Source organism: Coenobita brevimanus, chromosome 73 (genome assembly GCF_032717465.1).
Source record: "Coenobita brevimanus isolate Jiangsu-jjx chromosome 73, ASM3271746v2, whole genome shotgun sequence".
Classification (NCBI taxonomy): Eukaryota; Metazoa; Arthropoda; class Malacostraca; order Decapoda; family Coenobitidae; genus Coenobita; species Coenobita brevimanus.
Genome location: NC_137026.1, coordinates 15,796,498 through 15,819,144, shown reverse-complemented (window position 1 = coordinate 15,819,144; position 22,647 = coordinate 15,796,498). Strand labels below are relative to the sequence as shown.

At 40.2% G+C, this 22,647-nt stretch overlaps 1 protein-coding gene across 1 annotated transcript in view; it reads right to left on the bottom strand.

Annotated features, from left to right (window-relative positions):
- Nucleotides 1-22,647, bottom strand: part of LOC145407489 (carboxylic ester hydrolase-like) — a 218,604-nt gene that overhangs the window by 45,360 nt on the left and 150,597 nt on the right. The window contains exons 7-9 of the mRNA XM_080278417.1: nucleotides 21,913-22,063; nucleotides 17,266-17,441; nucleotides 10,628-10,784 (exon numbers count right to left, since the gene is read on the bottom strand). Coding sequence (XP_080134543.1) covers nucleotides 10,628-10,784; nucleotides 17,266-17,441; nucleotides 21,913-22,063 — 484 coding nt within the window. The remainder of the gene's footprint in view (nucleotides 1-10,627; nucleotides 10,785-17,265; nucleotides 17,442-21,912; nucleotides 22,064-22,647) is intronic.

Below are 22,647 nucleotides of genomic sequence, written 5' to 3'. Positions count from 1 at the left end.
AGCGCTGGCTATTTTTACCACTATAAAAAAAAAAAAAAAAAAAAAAACTTCCCCCGCCTTTTCCTACAAAATATGCTCCCAAAGGCTTATATTTTGGTAATGAACATACTTATAATTCACTGATCTGTATCATAGTTCTTACAGAAAGACGATACGTCCAATAGTTTTCGAGTAAAAGGACGACAAAGCTAGATTACCCTTCTGATTGCTATCTAGTTTTACCACAAGCGAAAAAGGAAAAAAAAAAACAGTCTTCCACCCCCCTCCTTTGCCTGAAGACTATGCTCCCAAAGCCCCCTTTTGCCTGAAGACTATGCTCCCAAAGCCCCCCCTTTTTTTTTTTTTTTATGTACAGACTGTAAAATCTTCGAGGGTTGTTTTCATAGTGTCATAACCTACTAGTCATGCACACTACTATTTTTTCTAGTTACTGCTAATGAAGCTGTACTTTCTGTCGTATGTGTAATATGTAGAAGAAAATGGTTGTGTGAAAAATATAGGGGTATTGATAATAGGTCAATATATAAATCAACAAAATTCAGAAAACCCACTTCCTCCAGGGATGTTGAGCTGCTTGCAGGACCTTGTGGCATTTGAAGATGAGGAGTTATGTAGTGTGTGTGTGTGTGTGTGTGTTCTTACCTAATTGTTCTTACCTAATTGTATCTTTACAGGAATGAGTCAAGCTCGTACTGTCCCGTGTCTTAAACCATATTTATCGTACATATCCTTAAATTTGTGAATTGTTTTGGCACACACTATTTCATTCGGTAGTGCATTCCATTGATCAATTGCTCTGTTTGGGAAACTGATTTTCCTTACGTCTTTATCACCTCTCTTCTTATGTAGTTTTTTGCAGTGTCCTCTTGCTGATGCTTCTCCATATGTTAAGTAATCATTTATGTCTATTTTCTCCTTCCCTGATATGCACTTATATAGCATTATCATGTCACCTCTTTTCCTTCTGTCATGTAGTGTTGGTAGATTCAGTTTATTTAGTCTTTCTTCGTAGCTTAGGTCCCTTAAGCTTGGTATCCATCTTGTAGCGGCCCTTTGAACTTTTTCAATCTTGTCTATGTGTTTTTTGAGATGAGGACTCCAGACTACTGATGCATTTTCCAGGGTTGGTCTAATGAATGATGTTATTATCCTTCTTAGCATGTCTTCATTTATGTATGTGAATGCTGTTCTCATATTTGCAAGCAGTGTATACATGTTCCGTACCTTCTCGCTGATGTGGTCAGCCGGAGATAGTCTGTTATTGATAATAACACCTAGGTCTTTCTCTCTTTCTGATGTGTATAGGGTTTAATTTCATAACTTATAATCCCAATCATGTCTTTTTCCACTTTTACCAAACTTGATTACATGACACTTGTCCACATTGAATTCCATTTGCCATGTACTACCCCATTCATGAAGTTTATTTAATTCTTCTTGTAGCTCTTTACAAGAGTCTGTGTTAGTAATTCTCCTATGTATTTTTGCATCATCTGCAAACATTTTCAGATAGCTCTCATTTCCAGTGATACTGTTTATATCGTTTATATACACTAAAAACATGATTGGTGCCAGCACTGAACTCTGTGGTACTCCACTAGTCACTTCTTTCCATGATGAGTAGTTTCCTCGTAGTACTGTCCTCATTTCTCTTTTTATAAGAAAGTCTTGCATCCAACAAAACTGTTGGCCTCGAATTCCTCCTTCATGGTACAGTTTCCATAAAAGTCTTTGGTGTGGTACTGTGTCAAAAGCTTTCTTGAAATCTAAATAGATACCGTCCACCCATCCTTCCCTTTCCTGTATTGTGTTTGTTACTCTGTCATAGTAGCTCAACAGATTAGAAACACATGATTTTCCTTTTCTGAAACCAAACTGTCTTTCTGTTATCATACTGTGTTCTTCTAGATGATTTACCCAAGATTTTCTTATAAGCTTTTCTAATACCTTGTTTACAACACTGGTCAGTGATACTGGTCGGTAGTTGGGTGGATTTTGTCTATTTCCTTTCTTGAATAAGGGGACAATATTTGCTTTTTTCCAAATATCAGGTAGTTTACCTTGACTCAAGGATTTCTTGAAAATTAAAAATAATGGTTTACTTAACTCCTTTGCACATTCTCGTAGTACCCAACATGAAATTTCATCAGGACCACTTGCTTTTCCTCTGTCTAATCTACTTAACTCCTCCTGTATTACTTTTTCTGCTATTTGTATATCTGGTAGTATGTGTGGACATGCATGTTCCACATAATCCCTCTCAAAATTTTTTTCTTCTGTAAAAACTAATCAGAAATTCTTATTTAGTGCTTCACAAATATCTTTCTCTTGTGTATAAGTGATTCCCTCGTCCGTAATGGATTGTATTACATCTTTTACTTTGGTTTTGCTTCTGATGTAGCTATAAAATTGCTTTGGTTGATCATTACTTTTATTTTATATCCTCCTCAAACTGTTTTTGGGCTTCCCTCCTTATTCATGTATAATCGTTTCTTGCCTCTTTGTAATTATTATACGCCCTTTCACTATTGTGTCTTCTGTATCTATTCCACAACAAATCTCTTCTTTCTTTTGAATTTTTACATTCTGTATTGAACCATTTCTGTATTTTCTTATCTGCTTCTTTGTGCTGTGGGATGTACTTCTGGACTCCTATTTCATAAAATTCACAGAATTTTTTATAAACAGCATTTAAATCTTATCCTCTAAGCTCATTTTCCCAATCGACTTCTAAGAAATACTTCTTTAGGTCTTGATAATTTCCCTTTTTATAGTTTAGGCTCTTTTTGTAACTGTCATTGCTGTTAACTATGTCATATGCTATCCTGAAGTTATAATTTACTACCGCATGATCGCTTTTGCCGAGTGGAGGGTGATATATTAAACTGTCAATATCATTTTCTTGCCTAGTAAATATTAGATCTAGCACTGAAGGTACATCAAGTCCTCTTTTTCTGGTGGTTTCCCTCACATGTTGCGTTAGAAAAACTTTTGCACGAGATCCAGGAGCTTTTGGTCCCAACAGCTTTCTTGGCTAATTATATCTAGAGTACTCCAATTTATATTTGTATTAAAATCCCCAGTTAATATAATTTTTTCAGATTTCTCTTCCATTTTATGTAGTAATGATCTTAAACTCTGAATTGTACTCTCTGCCAGGTCCTCATATTCATCTCTTTCCCATGTGTTTGATCTTGGTGGCATGTACAAATTGGCTACAATGACTTTCCCTTCAGATGTGTTGATCTCTACTGCAATCAGTTCTACTTGTGATGGTATATCTAGTTTTATTTCATTGACTTTTAGATTTTTCTTAGTTAATATTATAATTCCTCCTCCTTTTTTTTTTTTTTAATAAAAATCTGTCTCTTCTCCATATATTGTATTCCTCTAACTTTAGTATGTCATTGGATATCCTTGGTGTTAATTTTGTTTCAGTTAGGCATATTATTTGTGGTTCATTTTCTCTGACATAATCATTCATCTCTAGTAATTTAGATACCATTCCATCCACATTTGAGTACATCAACTTTATCATCTTGTTTATATACTTGTCATGACATGGTTTTACTACCTTCCTTCTTTTTATTCCATCCTGTTTGTGTACCACTTTCGTACCTGCAATCCTATTACTTTGTAAAAAAATTTCTTCTCCTCTTCTGATCTTCCCTCATTTTTTGTTTTTGCTTCCTCCCTTTTCTCTTTCAGTAATTCCAGTTCCTCTTGTGTTAGGCATCGTTTTATCCATACATTTTTGAACTCCTCTTTTTCCATTAGATTCTTTGCATTTTTTAGTATCTCTTCCACAGTGTTTACACTCTGGAAAGTCACCTTTAGAGGTCTTGTCTTGCTTTTCTCGTATTTCCCTAACCTTTTGTGTTCCTCTATGTCTTTACAACAGATTTCCTCTGATACTTCTTTCAGTAAGCTCATTACATTTACCATCTCATTCTTGTCTCTTGTGATCTTGTTTTTTACTTCTTCCTCTTCTATACCAGTGATTACTATAGATTTGTTTATATCTACTGAATCTCTGACTTACTTTGGATTGTTTTGGATTATTCTTTTCACTTCCTATTTAATGCTTTTTTCCTCCACCCTTGTTTCTAAGTCTTTCTTTACTTTCACCATTTCAGCATACGTTGTTTCCACACCATTTTTGTAGCTTTGCACAGCTTCATTCACTTGTGTTATCTTCTCAATATCACTGCTCTGGTCTATAAGACTGCTTACTTGCCTAATTGTCTCTGTGTCATTTTTGAACTCTTCCATAACACTCTCGTGATTGACTACTGTACTTGACATTTCACTCATTTTCTTCCTAAGTGTACTCAATTCCACTGTTAGTTCACTGATGGTTGTGTCTTTCTTGTTGGCCTCCCTTCCTAGTTTTTCTGTTTCTTCCTTTTGCAAGTGCATCTGCTTTATTTCATCACTTTCATTTTTTAAAGCCATTTCTAGTTTGTGTACACGTTCAACCAGTCTATTGTGAGTCTCCACTTCAACCAGTTCTTTGTAGAAATCATCATTTTGCTTTCTACCTTTATCCCTTTTCTTTTCCAAATTATCTTGACTAAAGTATGTATCCATTTTGCAATACTAAAAGTACAGAGTATGTACTTACATTCCCCGTGCTGCTGTAGTCTAAACAAACCTCAGCTGACTCAGTGCATTCTTTTGTCTTGGTTCTCTTTTCTGTTTGAACAAGTCTTGTTTAAACTTCTTTTTTTCTTTTAATAATGAAAAATCATTTAGTCTAACCTGGTACAGAGCTTGACTCATACAAAGATACTAATTTAGGTAATGCCACTGGCCGTGTTGGTTCGGTACGGAGCGCCGATGTCGCACGTCTGCCTCGATTGACTCCCTGTGTGTGTGTGTGTGTGTGTGTGTGTGCTCCAGTAGGGAATACTTAGCTCAGTATGGTACTGTTCGAAGCAACCACCCATGCAAAGCGGCACATCACAAACAGGACACATGTAACTTGTGTCCCTCCTCATCTTCACCAGGGCACATAGGGCACACCGGAGTCACCTCTGGTTAGGGATCCTCTCCCATCAATGGCCCAGTGTGTGATCCAACTGCACTCTGTCGTTGATGACTCTACGACGCTTGGTTGGATATCCTCCTAGTCTTCCCCGGTCCTGTCATCCTGGAGGTGCAACCACAGGGCCGGGCATGGCAGTGGTAGCAGGTTCTTCCGACGGACCAGGAATTGCTGAAGATGGTTGTCTCGGCACCCATGCTGGTCCTGCAGGCGATTGTGGCGTTGGCTTCTGTGCTGGTCTTGCTCGTGGAGATGGTGGTGTTGGCACCTGTGCTGGTCTTGCTCGTGGAGATGGTGGTGTTGGCACCTGTGCTGGTCTTGCTCGTGGAGATGGTAGTGTTGGCACCTGTGCTGGTGCTGGTCCAGGAGACAGTGATGGCCCAGGAGATGGTGGTGCCGACACCTGTGCCGGTGCTGCTGCAGGTGTTGCAAGAGCTGGAGGTCCTGCTGGCCTTTGGGTTGGAAGGTCAGGGGCATGGTGGATGACATGCCCTGGTGCGGGCCACTCTGCTTCATCAAAGTGGAGGAGCTTGTCAACTACCTCCTCCACACTAGCAGACTGACTGACCCATGCGAGCACTTCTTGTACAGGACGAACACGTTGAAAATGCCCATCTGGATGAAATAGGTGATCTTCTTGGTCCATTTCATGATGGGGTAATACTGGACCATCTGGTTGAAGTGATCCATCCCACCCATGTGTTGATTGTAGTCCTCCACCACGACGGGCTTGTCCACGGTCTTCTGGACATAGGTTGTTCTCCCATCAGGACCCCTGGTCTTCCCTCGAACCTGCTTTTGAAAGGTGTTTGTGCTGTGGAAGGTGGAGACCATGTTGATGATGCGCTTGTCCTTCCACACCAACGCCATCACATTGTCCTTGTGCATTGCTGCCATGCCCCCCTCTGGCAGGCTATTGGCCGTGGCGATGTCCTGCAGCTGCCTTGGTGCTCCTCTTGCCAGGCTCAGGGTCCCACACACATAGGTTCCTGCACTGAAGGGGTGTTCACACAGGGATACAGAGTTATAACAGTTGTCCATGTAAACTTTGTATCCCTGGTCCTTCAGCAGTTTTACGAGGCTCCAAATGGTAGTCTCCAGTGCCTTCTCCTGTCCCATATACACCTCAAAGTTCCAGATATACCCCAAGGAAGCCTCAGCCAGAATATAAAACTTGATGGAGTACTTGCAGGGCTTCATGGGGTTGTAGACGCGGAAGCTGAGGCACTCCTTCCACGCCAGTGAGCCCTCGTCCAGCCTGAGGTGCTCCTCGGGTAGGTAAGTGTCCTGGAACCACTGAAGGAGGTACTCCATCACCATGTGAACCCTGATGAGCCAATCACGATTGTCCTGGGATATAGCAAGTGAGTTGAAGGCATGGAACTGTTTCAGGATGGCCCTGAAATGCTTCCCACTCATTACTCGCTGGAAAAGGGGGTAGTTATGGAGACGGGATCTCCTCCAGTAATGCCTGATGGTCAGCATATTGACCACTCCATGAAGAAGTAGAGCCCCAGGAACTTGGCCATCTCCTCTTCATTACTGATGAAACATGCATCCAACACAGTCCCCAGGAATGACATGTAGCTGTTGGTCTCACGGGTGAAATATGTCAACAACTCCCTGGTGAAAAACAGCTGGAAGAACTGGATAGGCATTGTTGGTGGATCCACCCTTATTCCTGGGGATCCTGTGAAAGGCCCACTACATGGTGTGAATGGGCCACTGCTCCGTCCTGGATCCTCTGCAGCAACACCTCCCGTAGTGGTGGCAGTGGGTCAGCCTACCAACACCCTTCTGCCTCCTCGGCCACCACTTAGCAACCCCGCATAGCCGAGCCATGGACCACACTGGCCTTGTAGAGGTGGTGATGGCTCCGACGATGACGAAGACGAGGCTGCCTCCTGCCGCTGCAAAACTTGGGGGGAGGGATGAATGCTATCAGAGACAGAGCCCTTGTCGACCAGGCAGGGGATGACAACACAGTTGCATCCTGCACCAGTTGCTCTGCAGACATTGCGCCACGTGCAGGTGCCAGTGTCATGTAACTAGGCCCTGCTACCAGCGACATGGGCTCAGCCAAGGGGGAACTGGAGGCTTGAGGTCGAGAGACCGTTATGGCTGCTGGAGTGAGAGGTCTGAACAAAGGCGATGCCTGTCATCCAAGTGAAGACAATGGCTGGTCCTGACACTGGTAGTGGTGTCTGCTCCCGTGGTGGTAGAGGCCGGGGCAAAGCCTCCTGACAGGAACGTCGTTGGACATCATCTCAGTCCTCCCCACTTGAAGCATCGCTCAGCTGCTCCTCCTCCTTGCTCTTGGTCTCCTCGTCGAAGAGAACCTTCTGCAACTCCTCAGAAAACAAACCCTTCTTCTCCATTGTGGCAAGCACTGACACACAGAAAGTCCAGTATGAGCTTTATGTTCTCAGCTGAAAAACAAGAGGTATTATTCACTGCCACACAACACCTTCCATTGACAGCAGCACCACACGAGTGATGTTATATCTTTCCGTACGACCAATCGCTGCACCATTTACGATCAGTTCACATAAATGATAACTTTTCAGTATCTTTGCACAGTGTAATACCTGTCCTCTGTCATCTGTGGGTGTGTGCCACATACATATATATATATATATATATATATATATATATATATATATATATATATATATATATATATTTCCTCCTTCTCCCAAGGTTCTCCCAACACATGATACTATCTCTCAACGAGCACTTGTGACGCATCACTAACATTTTATATAAATCATAAATAATCAATAATTGTCTTAGCAAGGTACAGTACCTGTCCACTGACGTCTGTCGTTGCCCAGCGTCCTTATGTCACCTGCACACCTGCAGTTAAGGTATCGCTGACATACGCTATGCACCCACAATATCCCACAACGAACTTTTGTGACAAATATCACAAACATTTAATATAAATCATAAATAATCAACAAATGTCTTAGTAAGGTACAGTACCTGTCCGCTGACATCCATCGTTGCCCGGCATCTTTACGTAACCTGCACACCTGCTGCTAAGGTATCATTAACATACACTACGGACCCTAAATTATCCCTTCATGAACACTCACAGCTCAGTTCACATACACTTCACACTAAATCATACACAAATACATGACTACCACAATGATTCCACCCCTGCCTCCACTATTATTTACATTCCTTACTACGGTACAATGTGACTGTGACGCAGCATCTTTGCTTCAAGATTTACGATGCACTGCAATGTTGGCACACACCACACTCCTTCACGAACACTCGCAGCATGTTAGCCTTATATTTCACACAAATTCATATGCACATACAATATCACTATCAAAATCCATTCCTAAACACCTCTAATAATCCTTTCCCAATCCTTTCCTAACTATGGCGTACAGGTAACGCCTGGCCCATTCCACACTATGGCTCTGGTGTATGTAACACAAGCTAGTTCCAGTATATCACAAAGCCAGCCACTATAGCTTTCACACACTGTACAGTGTAGGCATTGGCTTCTCTATATATGTAAATGAACTCACAGCATAGGACCCAGGGGAGGCAGAGTGGCAAAACCTTGTTACAGTGAACATGATCTTACCCCTAGACCTAAGGACTGATAATGGGCACCATTTCTTTTCAAGATATATATCTATGTTCCATCAACAGAATCACTTCAAAATGTGCTCAAAAATAATATATTATCACACTCAGTCCATAGGGGCTTCAACTCGGGCAGGAGGGGGAGAATTAGAGTGTTTTAAAGGGACAGCACACGTGACACAGACTTACAGCCTAACTCCTTCTGAGGTACTGAGGTTTCTCACTATGGGCAGGCTCTGAGGAGGCTCTACAGTGTTGCCAAGTGTTTACCTTGGAAGAGGGACACATCCACTAGAACGCGTCCAACTTTGATGCAAATCAGCCGAAAACTTTTCTTTTGACGGAGTTTTTTCTACTTTTTCACGCGATTCGCGTCAATGTGTATTCGTGTGCCAAACCACAAAGAACATGATTTGCGTCACTGTGCCTGGGAGGGTTAATACACCTACACATCTGATGCAGCCCAGTCACTCATCACAGGCAAACCTTCAACATAACTTCAATGTGAAGTGTGTTGGAGCACCCACATAAGGTGACCAGATTTTTGCTCTGTTGGGGGTTACGTCCATGTGATCCAGAGGCAACAGCAACAACAACCCATAAACAAGGCAACAACACAACAACAAATTAACAGCACATAAAACAATAAAACAATAACACACAAGTAAGGCACTAATGCAAAACAAAAAGAAATAAGACAACAACTAAACAACAACAATATGTAAGGCAATAACAACAAATTAGAAACATAAAACAAAAAGAACACAAACAAGGCAATAAAAAACTAAATAAAAACACAAATATCCCGATAACAAGAAAACAACAACAAAAACAGCTAAAGCACATAAGGGAATAAAAACTAATTAACAACACAAAAACAAAAACAATAACAACCAAACAATGGGTTAATCAGAACTACATAAAATTTACCCTAAATCCAAATACAGTTATTAACCCTCGCCATCCCGGCGACGTGAATTAACGTCCGCACTTGATGTGCACTCATGTCCCGGCGACGTGAATTAACGCGGCAACATTGCAAGTTGCATAATTTGCACAATCTTCAATTTTCGTGAGTGATTTTTGGCACGTATACACGGGACACCTTCCTCTATTCCTCTACAAGATGCCAAGCAGGGACAATGCCTTACACCGCATAACCTCTCCCCCCCCCCTGCATGCCATTGTCTTGGCAATTCACCTGTTACCAGTGACCTGGCCAATAAAGACATTCAGGGCCAGAGTGATTCCCCAATCGATGACAATGTGGAGGACAAAGTTTACATAGCATTAGAGGAAGAAACAGTCATAAATGATGATCAGGTAATGTGGGAAAAAATAGTCATGAATGGTGATGAGTTAGTGAGTGAAACAGTCTTATAATGCCTATATTACTGTTTGAAAACCAATATACTCTTGTACTACATATAAATTCGTACCAAGTAAATAAATAAATACTGTTTATGAGTGGATAAAATAGTTACCCTCCCATAGAACTCGTTTTCTTTGGTGCCAGCCTGTTAGAAAACCCAGTCAGGTAAGGAGGAACTCGCACCTGGATCGAGTATTTTAAACCTCAGGTGAGCAATTTCTCTATGAATTTTCGATGTTTCTCACCAAAAGCGGATGTTTGAGCCAAAAAAAAAAAAAAAAGGTCCAAAAATGTCGGGTCTGGGGCGTACCACTGCCCAGAAAATGTCGGGATGGGGCGGGTTAAAAGCAAAATAAGGCTTCACTCTGCATTAAGGTACCATTTCGCAGAAGAAGATTAAAGGAAGTTCATATGTTAGATTAGTATTTCACCTCTTCTACTTTTCAGTTTCTTTTGTTAGCTAATATTTGTTACAGTGACAGACATTATGTTGCTCTACCCTTAAATGATTGTCTTTTATCTAATATCAAGTTTAGCCTCATTTTCATTGCCTGATTTTTCTTCTGGTGTGATTAATAAACAGAACAATTAGAACCTACAGTCTCGCCCGATGCCAGTGGAGGGACGCCCTAGAATGGTTCCCTGGCCAAGGTGATGAAAAATATAGTAGAAGGTGTTCTTGGTAGGTGCAGTGTTCTTCACATGCAGGAGATTCACTTGTTCCTGGTCGAACACGAATGCAACATCACTAGCCATCTAGAAAGAAAGTCAGATTTGTTTTGCTTACCTTAGAAATTTAATCTAAAGGATGTTTACCTTAACCAACTGATTGCAAAAACCCAATGTATAATTTCTGTTAGTTAACCCAGTCATATTCAGAGCAACTTCATTAATCTGTTCCAGCTGACACCAGACGATCTGGAACCCAGTTCGACGAAATGCAGTCATAAGAAAAAGTATCATAACCCCTTTAATGTTCGATGCTAAACAAACATTAGCTGGGCTATGTGGACGGGTCCTTGCTGTTCGCCCCTGCCCTATCTAGTGTTGCCATATCTCAATCCTATTACAAGAGTTGGAATAATGAGCAAGAATGAGCCATATGGCAGGGAAATATATAGGACATATTTGCATTGCCCCGAGTGCCCTGCCGGGGATTAATAATGAAACTCATCAGGTATATTATTTTCCTACTGTTCAACACATATTATCTATAGAACACAACAAACAAATTATTTTGGAGGGTATTTAATCGATAGGCATCTACTGTTTTTTTTTTTTTTTTTTAATGATTGTGTAGCAGGGGTGCACGAGTTCATTTGTTTGCTTTAGATGGGTGGTTAAATGCTTTAGATGGATGCTTCAGACGTCTAGAGGCTGTTTTGGAAGCAGGGGGTGGGTATACAAATTATTAAAGCAATGAGACTGAACATGTATTATTATTTTCCTTTAAGTCAACATTTATATATGTGGAAAGCAATACATATCTTTATTACACTGAAAGTTACTAACTTGGCTTGTATCGGCTGAAGTCCTATCATACGTCTGGCATGGGTGCACATACTCATTGCCCGTCTGCATGTGTGTTGCCGACTTCAGACCATTCGGTTATATTTTTATTTAATGAATTCGGTGCCGGATATTAAAATGTATTGTCTCTATGCACAGAGGCCAAACGATCTAATTAGCTTTTATTACCTCTACTACCAATTTTAATATCTGTGTCTCACATAACCGACATTGAGGGGTTTGTGGTACAAACTTTCCTGCTCCGTCATTCCACAACACTTCGTTGTTGTGTCATAGTGCATAGCTCTGAAGGGTAACGATAGTTTTTCTTATGACTGTACAGTCAGGGAAAATTGCGCATTACCCACTGTTCAGAGCACTGGTGGTCGACGAATAGCCACGAAGCAGCAGCCAGAACCCACCTGTCTAGTAACTGTGAGCGGGAGTGAGGGTGGCCTGGAGTGGGAGGGTTTGTATAGTTGCTCACGTCACAGTATCAATAGCCAATGATATAATGCGTCCGACGTATTCCCAAAGTGCAAAAACAGTATGTTGATTGTATGGCACCACACTGTTCTCAGTCTGTCTGTATTAAAGCATTATATAATACATGTTTATTGTCAAAATTATGCTTCTTTGCCTTCGCTGTGTAATGTTCGATAGGAATGATTGTTACAGAGACTGATCTTATAATTAGGGCTTCCCACATCATTCTGGCTGAAGGAAAACAAAGAGTCTGTTAATCGCTCATATATACTGTTCTTTTTATTATTGTTATTACGCACTACACTAGACTAAGTTCGAGATGAATAATTACTAGAATAACACTGGAAATGTTTGCAGGCGGATGTTAATATTGGGATGACTGAGGGTATATTATTAAACAAATTTATAAGAATTTACACACACACACATACACAGAGGCTTTGTTTTCGAGTCAGCACAGAATACAAATGTATGATTTATCGTTACGAATATCTCCTGGGGAAACGTCTCTTGTTGAAGTCAAGACGGAATGAAAGCATTCAAACCTCTGCCTGAACCCAGCAAACTTCTATAAGTTTCCTGACAACACTAACTATACAGACATCTATGTAATTTTGTCAATAAAATGCTAGCATCGTACTGTCATCCGCCCTTAATAAATTAACTCAAACACACTATCCAAGTCATACATTGCAGGCTTACACGTGATTCCCAACCTGCCACCAAACCCTTCTGTGTCTCCAGTCTCCCGCCTCCCCCTCCTTCACACTCACAGTTACCAGACATACCTGTATATCTGGCTGCCGCTTCACATTCACCTTTCTCACACCGATGCTTCGAAAGGTGGGTAATGCGGAACTTTCCCTGACTGAACTATCCATTCTCAAAATGACGCCGCACAGTACTCCTCCATTCCTCACCAAGCACTGCGATCCTCCTCCTCTCCAGAGTCCAGGCAACACATTCTGTTTGCCCACACTTTCCCACACACACCACCCGGCGGACGGAACCCCAAATCAGATCATCTTGCATCACTGCAAGAATACACTTGAAACCAGAGTGATCATACATCAGTACCACAAAATTTGAGAAAAATTCCTTGAAAAAACAAACAAACAAACAAAAAAGAATCAGTTCAGCACGCTTAACAACACACCCAGCACCAGCGCTGACAGGCACATCGAAACACCGTATCCCACGAGGAAAGAGAAGACACTGGAAAGAAAAATTTCCACGGGATATTGCTGACTATATAAGACAACGCAACATTCTGAGACACAGCTTCCCTTGCTCACATTCACAAGACATTATTACAAGGTTCCACCAATTACACAACGAAATTAATAATATTTTTTACAAAAAACAAACAAACAAACGAAAAGCCTTTGTAGCAACAATCACCCACTCCACAGACCCTTCCAGGCTCAACAAAAGGATCACTAAATTACAAAGACCACCTCCCATACCAATGCCGCCATCACCTCCAACACAAATATATCACTTAAAAAATAAAACAAGAGATATACGTTTGATCCATAACAGAAACATTTCACCTAACACCAACCCACATTGAGTCAGAAAATCAATTTTCTCTGCATTGGCAGCACTTTTCTTTCGACCGCAGCGTAACACCCTTCAGTCCACAACAGACACGTAACATTATTAAAACAAGAAGCGGTGCCAAGGCACAACAAACCCGTCCCCTGCAGTCATTTTAGTGCTGACTTATAAGCAAAACAGGATATCTAGTAAAAGATGTCACACATCAAATTTGGAGTAAATCGGGCAAAAATTGACGATTTTATGCCCATTTGAAATTGTTCAATCTGTATATGTATGGGATTATAAAAGAGATACAAGGTAGGGTAGTGGATGTTCGAGTGGCCCTTGTGATAGAGGGCAGTGTTTCGAAACTCCCTGTACTGTTGTTTGCATATGACACTGTGTTGTTAAGTGAAGACGAAAGGGAGCTGCAAGGCTTGGTGGATGAGTTTAGGAGAGTGTGTAGTAAATGGAATCTAAAGGTGAATGTAGGGAAGAGTAAAGTTATGGTCGTCGAAAGAAGTGAAGTCAGTGTATGTACAGTGAGGTTGGATGAGGAGGAATGAAAATCGTGAGTGCGTTTAAGTACCTGGGTAATGTGACGAGTAAGGAAGTTTAGAGGGTGAAATGCTTGAAGGGATACAACAAGGAAGAAAGGTTGCTAGTTCCTTGAAACCAGTGATAAGAAACAAGGAAGTGAGCATGGAAGTAAGAAAGTTACTACATGACAATATTGTGATACCAACTCTAACGTATGGAAGTGAAGCTTGGACGTTGTTGCAGGGACAGAAGTCAAGAGTGAGAGCAATGGAAATGAGTTATTTAAGAGGAGCATGTGGAGTCACATGGAGAGACAGACTAATGAGGAACCGAAGGAGCGTTGTCGTGTGGATGCGGATGTGATATGAAGCTTTAGGAGAAACACATTGAGGTGGTTTGGTCATGTGGAGAGGATGGAGAGTGAGAAACTGACGAAGAGTGTTTATGTGAGTGAGGTGGAGGGTGGGGAGATGGAGGGGGAGGCCAAGGATGAGATGGAGGGATGGAGTGGAGAGGTATATGAGAGAGGGAGGTGTGAGCTGGGAGCAGGACAATGAAATGGCGGGGGACAGGACGACATGGAGGCAATTTGTTTGTGGCCACCCCTTACGAGATTAAGGCCTCTGGCAATAGACAGAAACACTATGGCTGGCTCACCTGACACTGACCCCCTTACAGCTAACGGATGGGTGACCTACCTGCTGTAATAAGGTATGTTATATGTTGCAGATTTGAAAAATGCACCTTTTGGTTTTGGTTTCATGTTGATAAGACGAATTTGAAAGGAGTTGTGTCGAAAAAACGATTTATACCCGTCCTCTTTTTTTTTTTTTTTTACATTTTTTTGGCCCTACAAGCTGGGCCTTAGTCCAAAATTTAATCAGGTGATCAGAAGGTCATATCCCAGCAACTCTGTTATTTTAGTCAAAATCGCACCAGTAGTTTTTGTGTAAAGTTGTTAACAGACAGACAGAAAGACAAACCAACTAACCAACAGACAGACAGATAAATCTAGTGATAACGACACCCGTCCCCGAGTTCCTCCGGGGCGGAAACGGGTAAAAATAAAGAACTCTACAAGCACAGGGCCGGATGACATCGACAACCTACATCTGAAACACTTGAGCATCTAGGTCCTCACAGACATTCATAACTACTGTTACGCACATTGTAGTCTTCCTAACAGCTGGAAACATGGAACAAACATCACTATCCTTACTACAGACACCCGACTTTAACCGTCCCTATAACAACGCTTAGCACGCCTTCGAAGATTTTTCAGTGCCTGTTTTATTATCCAAGTCACACCTCATACCTTTCTTGCTCCTCCACACTACGTCTTTAGAGCACTGACCTTAACAAACACTTTAATAACCAGCCCCACACATCACACACCTGTTGCATCAACTCCGCGAGACACAGAGTTCACTTCATACAACAACAGCCATTAGTAAAACCTTTTATGCCATCCCTTGATGCAAACTAATCGCTAAAATATACAACATAGACATGAAATGCAACAGAAAATGCTGGTTTGCCAATTTCTTATCTAGAAGACAAGCACATTGTTCACTCTAGGATGCGTCATCACGAACAGGAAGTTTTTCTAGCAGTGTTCTATCACCTACTCTTTTCAACCACTTTTAATTGCATGATATTTCCACACTACAACCGACCACAGACATTGCTTCAAATGCCATTGACTTTACCATGTAACCCACACATCACATCACAGACACAGCCTGTATTCTACAAGACACTTTCAACACACGTCAGATATGGGTCGAGAACAACAGGCTGACGGTCGCTCGAGATAAGTTTCTCATCACACTCATCAGCAGCAGCAAACATTAGCAAATCTGCACCCCTAACATCAAAGTTAATAATAAATCTGTGTTACATCCCCCCTCCAATAAGACTGTTCAAGGGACATTTGAAACTTGACATCCTCAAGGACACAAAAAAAACAAAATGAGACGGGGCACCCCAGACTCAGTACACTCAGGGCACTTGGAAGAACAAACTTTGGGCAACAAAAAGAAACACTCCCCTACTTTATAAACATTATACCAGATCAGTGATGTCCCATGACTCTCCGACATGGGCCCACTACAACACTTTGCAAACCATTCTGAACTATGCCTTATGCATCATCACTGGCTGAACCAAAACCATTACCACGGTTCACTCACACTTTGAAATTAAACTCCCTGTTAAAGAATATCTCGAAATGAAAGGCATACAGTTCTACGTGACAGTGTCTGCTAACGCACAACACCCCTGTCATTACATGACAGATCCACACAACACAACTAGACACATAAAATAGTTTCTATAAGAACTTTGCCAGATTCTGTTCAAAACATCCTGCCCCAAGATATTCCACCACCGGTACTGCAGAAACATCCACATACTCATTTCACGCTTACGACGATACAACACCTCGATCAGAACGCTGAAATGCAAGCTTCCTTGCCGACGTCCACGCATTACAGGTATACTTCCTGGAGTACACGTGTTAGGGTTAGATCAGGATAGTACTAAACCCTCCGAAGTTACAAGTTTAGATTCGGGTTGGGTGCAATCACAGATGACACGTGTCCCACATGTAACACAGGTCCACGTAACATAACACACATAATGGAACACTGCATAGTACATGTCACACTAAGATGGAGAACCAATATGAACGGTGTAAGGAACCTATGGGACGATCTCATAGGGGTAATTGCTTACCTGCGGTCGACAGCATCGACAACAGTAACCTGAATTAGGGTTCCTTGTATTCATATATTGTTTCTTACTATTTCTAAATGGTTATATCCAACTTTGAGTGATGTCTAACACTGAAAAGGTTATTGAAAGATATGTCTAACTCATCCACATTGAAAACTTATCTCTAAGGTGAATAGAACAATCAGGTATTAGCAAGAGAGTATGTTGATGATATCTTCGTTCCACGACTTGCAGTGACTGTCTCTCAGCTGAATAAAATCGTCAATATCACCTAGAATACAGTGCTAAAGCTGTCCTGAGCTCGTGAAGGCTAACAGTAACAGACTTATCACTCAGTCTTGCAACTCAATGAGGTGTATAAATTCGTGTGTAGTTAAGTGCAATAAAGTGTTAGAGAAAGAGTGACCGTGATAGGGCTAATTACTTTGCAAATGTTGTCAGCGTCCTCCTCCCTGATTCTGACACCACCGACGTAGTGTTGGAAGATCTGGAGTTCCATCTGAGACGGGAAGGGTCCCGGAGGCAATGGTAAAAAATCGGGTGCCTGAACATCGAAGTTATTCAAGAGACTCCACTGCAATTCCTCATTCTCAAACAGTTCTGTCGGAGTTTGTAATGTGGTCAACACTCATTTATTGTAGTGCTGGCTGGAGTACAACACAGTGTCCTCACCCCGAAAGGAGTAAAGACGATAATGATAACATTCTTAGTCTAATATACTCACACTCGTACTCATACACTCACTATGTAATATTTGAAACTGAACAGTAATACTTGAAACAGAACAGTGATCGTTGAAGCAAAAGAGTAATCATTGAAACAGGACAGTAATAGCAGAAACAGAACAGTACCAGTAATAGTTGAATCAGAACAATAACAGTGGACATAAAACAGTAATTGTTGAAACAGAACAATATTAGCTAAAGCATAGCAGTAACAGCTGAAACAGAACAGTAAAAGATGAAAATGAACAGTAATAGTTGAAACAGAATAATACAGCTGTCCGGATAGTAAGAAGATTAATACACCACAGGAACTCAGGGTTGTTTGCTTAAACCTGAAATCGACAGCGAGATGTAGACTCCAAAATGACGTTGATTTTAAAAAGTACTTGACACTGATGCAACGAATCTGGCCTTCCGATATGGTTGCTGACTGCGTTGTGTAGTGTGCGATGCAGACCGACCATACAGAATAACCACAGTGCAGATATCAAAGCAACAGTTGAGCAAAATCAAGATGTTCTCAACAGTTCTGCCTATGTTCTTGCAGGATGTTACAATGTTTCATATTTATGGGGTATTGGTAAACGAGCAATGTTAAAGGCAATAAAGAGTGGGAAAACACTTACTAGATTAGGGTGCCAACAAGAAGAGCTGACTGATGTTACTGCTGAAGCCACAAAATTCATTGCAGCATGTTATGGCTTTCCAAATGAAAACAACATGACATCTTTAAGATATACTGTGTGGTAATCAAAGATGTGCAATCTTCGGCTCACCACAGCACCAGAGCTAAAAACTTTGCCACCAACAATAGAAGCATTTGAAGAACATGTTTGCAGAGCCCATTTACAAGCAGCAATTTGGAGAAGCTCCCTTGATCCAGAGCCACCAGAAATTAACCCTCTTCATTATGAGTGGCCCAAGGATCCTGATTCAAACATGTTGGCTCCAATTGGTTTGCTGCCTGATGTTTCTCTTGCACCACTTGATATCCTAAAACTAATCAAGTGTGGGTGTCAGTCCCGCACTCCATATTCAACTGCCGTTGCAGTTGTGCTGCAGCACAGCTTTCTTGCTCACTGTTTTGTGCTTGCCATGGAACTGACTGCCACAATCCTCAAAGTAAATCAAAAGTGTCAGTTGAAGAAGAGGAAAGTATGGAGGAAAGTATGGACATGGAAATGACAGACACTTAATATTGTAACTGTAAATGTGTTTAGTTTTTCAGTGTTTTTTATTTTTTTTCATAAGCAACATATATTTTTGATGTAAAGAATTTTGATCAATTTTGAAGGGCGTAATTGATCTAACATTCTAATATAAGGGATATGAACATTTTAGTTGTGAAAAAGATTATCGGTTAAATATGTTTGCTGGATTAGACATGTTAAATATCTAAAAATATTTACTGACAGAAAGACCTAATTCTCCATCTTTTCCCTGTATAGTTTGTTAAGAAAATGAAATATTGTGGTAATACCTGGTGATAATCTATAAATATGTTTGCTGGATTAGACATGTTAAATATCTAAAAATATTTACTGACAGAAAGACCTAATTCTCCATCTTTTCCCTGTATAGTTTGTTAAGAAAATGAAATATTGTGGTAATACCTGGTGATAATCTAACAGGGTACAGTAATCACATTTGGTGCCTTTTTTGAGCAATTATAATTAATTGAATAATTTTTCTTTTCACAGTTTACACATATATAATTTGCTATGCCTAGAGTTTCTTGAAATAATTCTACAATAAAATAATATAATATTAGTAAAACTAGTGACAATAATAATCAAATATTGTAATTTTTCATTTTTTCGGGTGGCCATTTTGGATTTCGGCCCACATAACAAAATGCTCAAGTATGCCAACTGGGTGCACTTTTTTATTTTCATTAGTAGAGTCCAATGTATCAAAATATGCAATAAAACTTTGCATATGTCTTGGAACGAGGTTCAGTGAAATTCCTCCACACTATACCAAATTCCACAAAATTTATTACTTAATGCATCTTTTCATTGAGATGATTATATGTTAACATTCAAAAATAAGTAATTTTGTGCATTATTCTGGTAAATTACGTAGTCCTTTTCATTATAAATAATCACTGGTCTCTCAATATTGGGGACATATGCCCTCATGCCCCCCCCCCCCAAATCCTTGCCTGACAGACCACCCGTCAAACCACACCACTTCTACTGAGTTCTGGTCCTTTTTGTTCATTTTAGTAAAATAAGTTTTATTCAGATCAGTTAGATCAATTTCTGTCAGCTTAAGGATATTCTTTTTTTTTTTTTTTTGGTTAAAGTCCAGTCAGGTTAGTTTACCTCTTTCCAGACTCACTTTTGTTTCCTCATAATTATACAGTTAAGGAAAGTCACTTTAGTACTTTATGTACACTGATAGATGCACGAACTTAGTTTTTGATTCACTTAGTACCTTCTTTTACCTTAATCATAAACAAAACACAATTCAGAACCATGTGTGCTCTAGGATCATCTTGTGAATGTCCAAGAAAGTGATATGACAGATGATGGTAAGGAGCGAGTGGAAAAGTGAAGGGTGTATGGTCATCGGACATGAACATAGGGATGGATAGGGCTTCATGTTTAGTTCTGAAAGTAGTTAGCGAATAAGACAAGGATAATTAATGAAGTGACATAACCAACAAGATGGAGCAAAATTGTCTCCTGAAAGAATACTGGCAGTTTGCATTAGCAACTATACAGTAGAGCGACCACAAAGATAAGTGATTTGAATATCTATCAACACATATAGACAGATAGACGGATATCACCGGATACTTGTATTTGCTTGTAGTTGTGAACAGTGTGGTAAGAACCAAAGAACAAACAAGGAAGAGGGTATTTTCGAACTGAACTCTGTTTTGTGAAGCCGAATAAAGCACGTACTCCTATTACGTTTTTTTTTTTTTTTTGGGGGGGGGAAGTGTTCCCATTTCTGTATTGTCCTCTGGTCACCATCTTCTTGTCGTTTTACATTTTAGGGCAATAGAATAATATTAAATGCCTGAACTGTAAATTCTAGAAAGCATATTCTTTGCCAGCTATCATACAAACCAGTTTTCCGGCCAATCAATACATGTATAATATACCAAGGCCAAGGCAAACACCGGTGGTAGGAAGGACAAGAAGTTTGTCACCCAGGATTAATAAAACAAATTATCTTGAAATACGATGGACGTAATAAAACAATGTAATCATATAGAAATTGGTAAGAAAAACCTGAAAAGAGTACAGCATGAATTGACGGGATAGCGAACCAAACTTATACATCCTCCTTTATGAACTGAGAAGCGTTATTGATAAGGTAAATGGATATGTGGTCATATTCTCTGGCCTCTGTTCTGTATTCGTGTTTTTCTATAATTCAAGGAGGATCCTACTCCCCTTACTTGTGATGAGGATTAACAAGGTGATGAAGATAATGATGATGATGGTGAGAGAAATCTAATGTGTTACTGATGTGAGACGGAGGAGTTACACATCCAGTGATTTCTCCAGCGACTGAAAGTATGGCATAAAACCAAAGGCAGAGACAGATGAAGAGAAATAGTACGGTACATTGTTATATATGTATTATATTGCAGAGGTCACGAAACAGCTCTTCTTAAGGAGAAGAAATATGAAAATGAGCAATGGATGAAGTGATGCAAGCGTGTCACCTTGCTTCAACCTACGTTGCTGGAGAGGTGCTGATCAAGAAAATAAGAATATTTCGGTTTACATACCAACTCCTGAATAAAGTAATGGAAGTCGATTAATGACAGCCTTTCGTTCAGCAGAGTGATGGGATTAAGCGTTTTATTCCTAAGGAAGAAACATACATGATCTTCGAATGCATTCCCTAGTAGGAAGTCTCATGTGACAGTGTTCTTTAGTTTGAGGTAATAAACATCAATAATACTAATGCAGTACTTCAAGTATATGTATTCAGTTTATGCAGTTGGAAGAGTGAATTTTTCACCAGGAACGACAAGAGGGCGAGGAATCTGTTTGGATGATATTAGTAGAGACTTGTTTCGAGGGAGAATTATCTGCCATAGAACCAGTCGGAAGGACATGGTTATGGAATATGTGGGTTACGGAGGAGTGCAATGAAGGAAGGTATGTTGCTATGAAGAATGAAAAAAATATTTAGATTACATTATTTCGGTGCCTCTGCATACTGGATACGGAGTTAGCCAGTAGTCGATTTACTAGAACGTGATAAGAATCTACTAAATCAAATGAAATTGTATTAACACGGGAAAAATCATCTAGCTATATTGTCAATATGCTAGGAATTGAAGCCGGGATACTCAGATGAATATAAGGTTTACTGACGGCGTACTGCTAGAGCTGCCTCATGCTCGGTGACTCCAGACATGAGATCCACCTGGTTGTGTCGCCCTTCTGACATCAACACCGCAGGCTCGTCAGGCAGGAAGTCACCATCGACACGAGGTCCATATCTGACTCTTACGAAGGGGTACATCTGTAAGCACAAAGTGACTTGGTATATATAGTGATGTCAGGGAAGCGTGGCATCTACATATTTAATCGAACTGGAAAACTTATTATACCATCTGAAATGATAATCAAAACTATTACTATAACAACTGCATAATCATTTGAATTTTGTGCAAACAAAAATAATTGAAATATAGGTGTATAGGCCGGTATTAATAAATTACCAGTTAAACTGAGCCGTAAAGATGATACACACACACACACACACACACACACACACACACACACACACACACACACACATACAGGTATCAGTTTATCTGTAATATATATATATGTATATATATATATATATATATATATATATATATATATATATATATATATATATATATATATATATATATTAGAATAAATGCATCTGTCTTTGTTATATATATATGTTTGTATGTATGATCATCATCATCATCATCATCTGCCATTAAGTGTCCACTGCAGGACCGGCCTATCCCTACGAAAGCAGGGACGATACAGCCAATATATCTCTACCCAGTGGCTTAGGCTGGCTGGTATAGACAGTATGTGTATACTCGTATGTATATATTTATA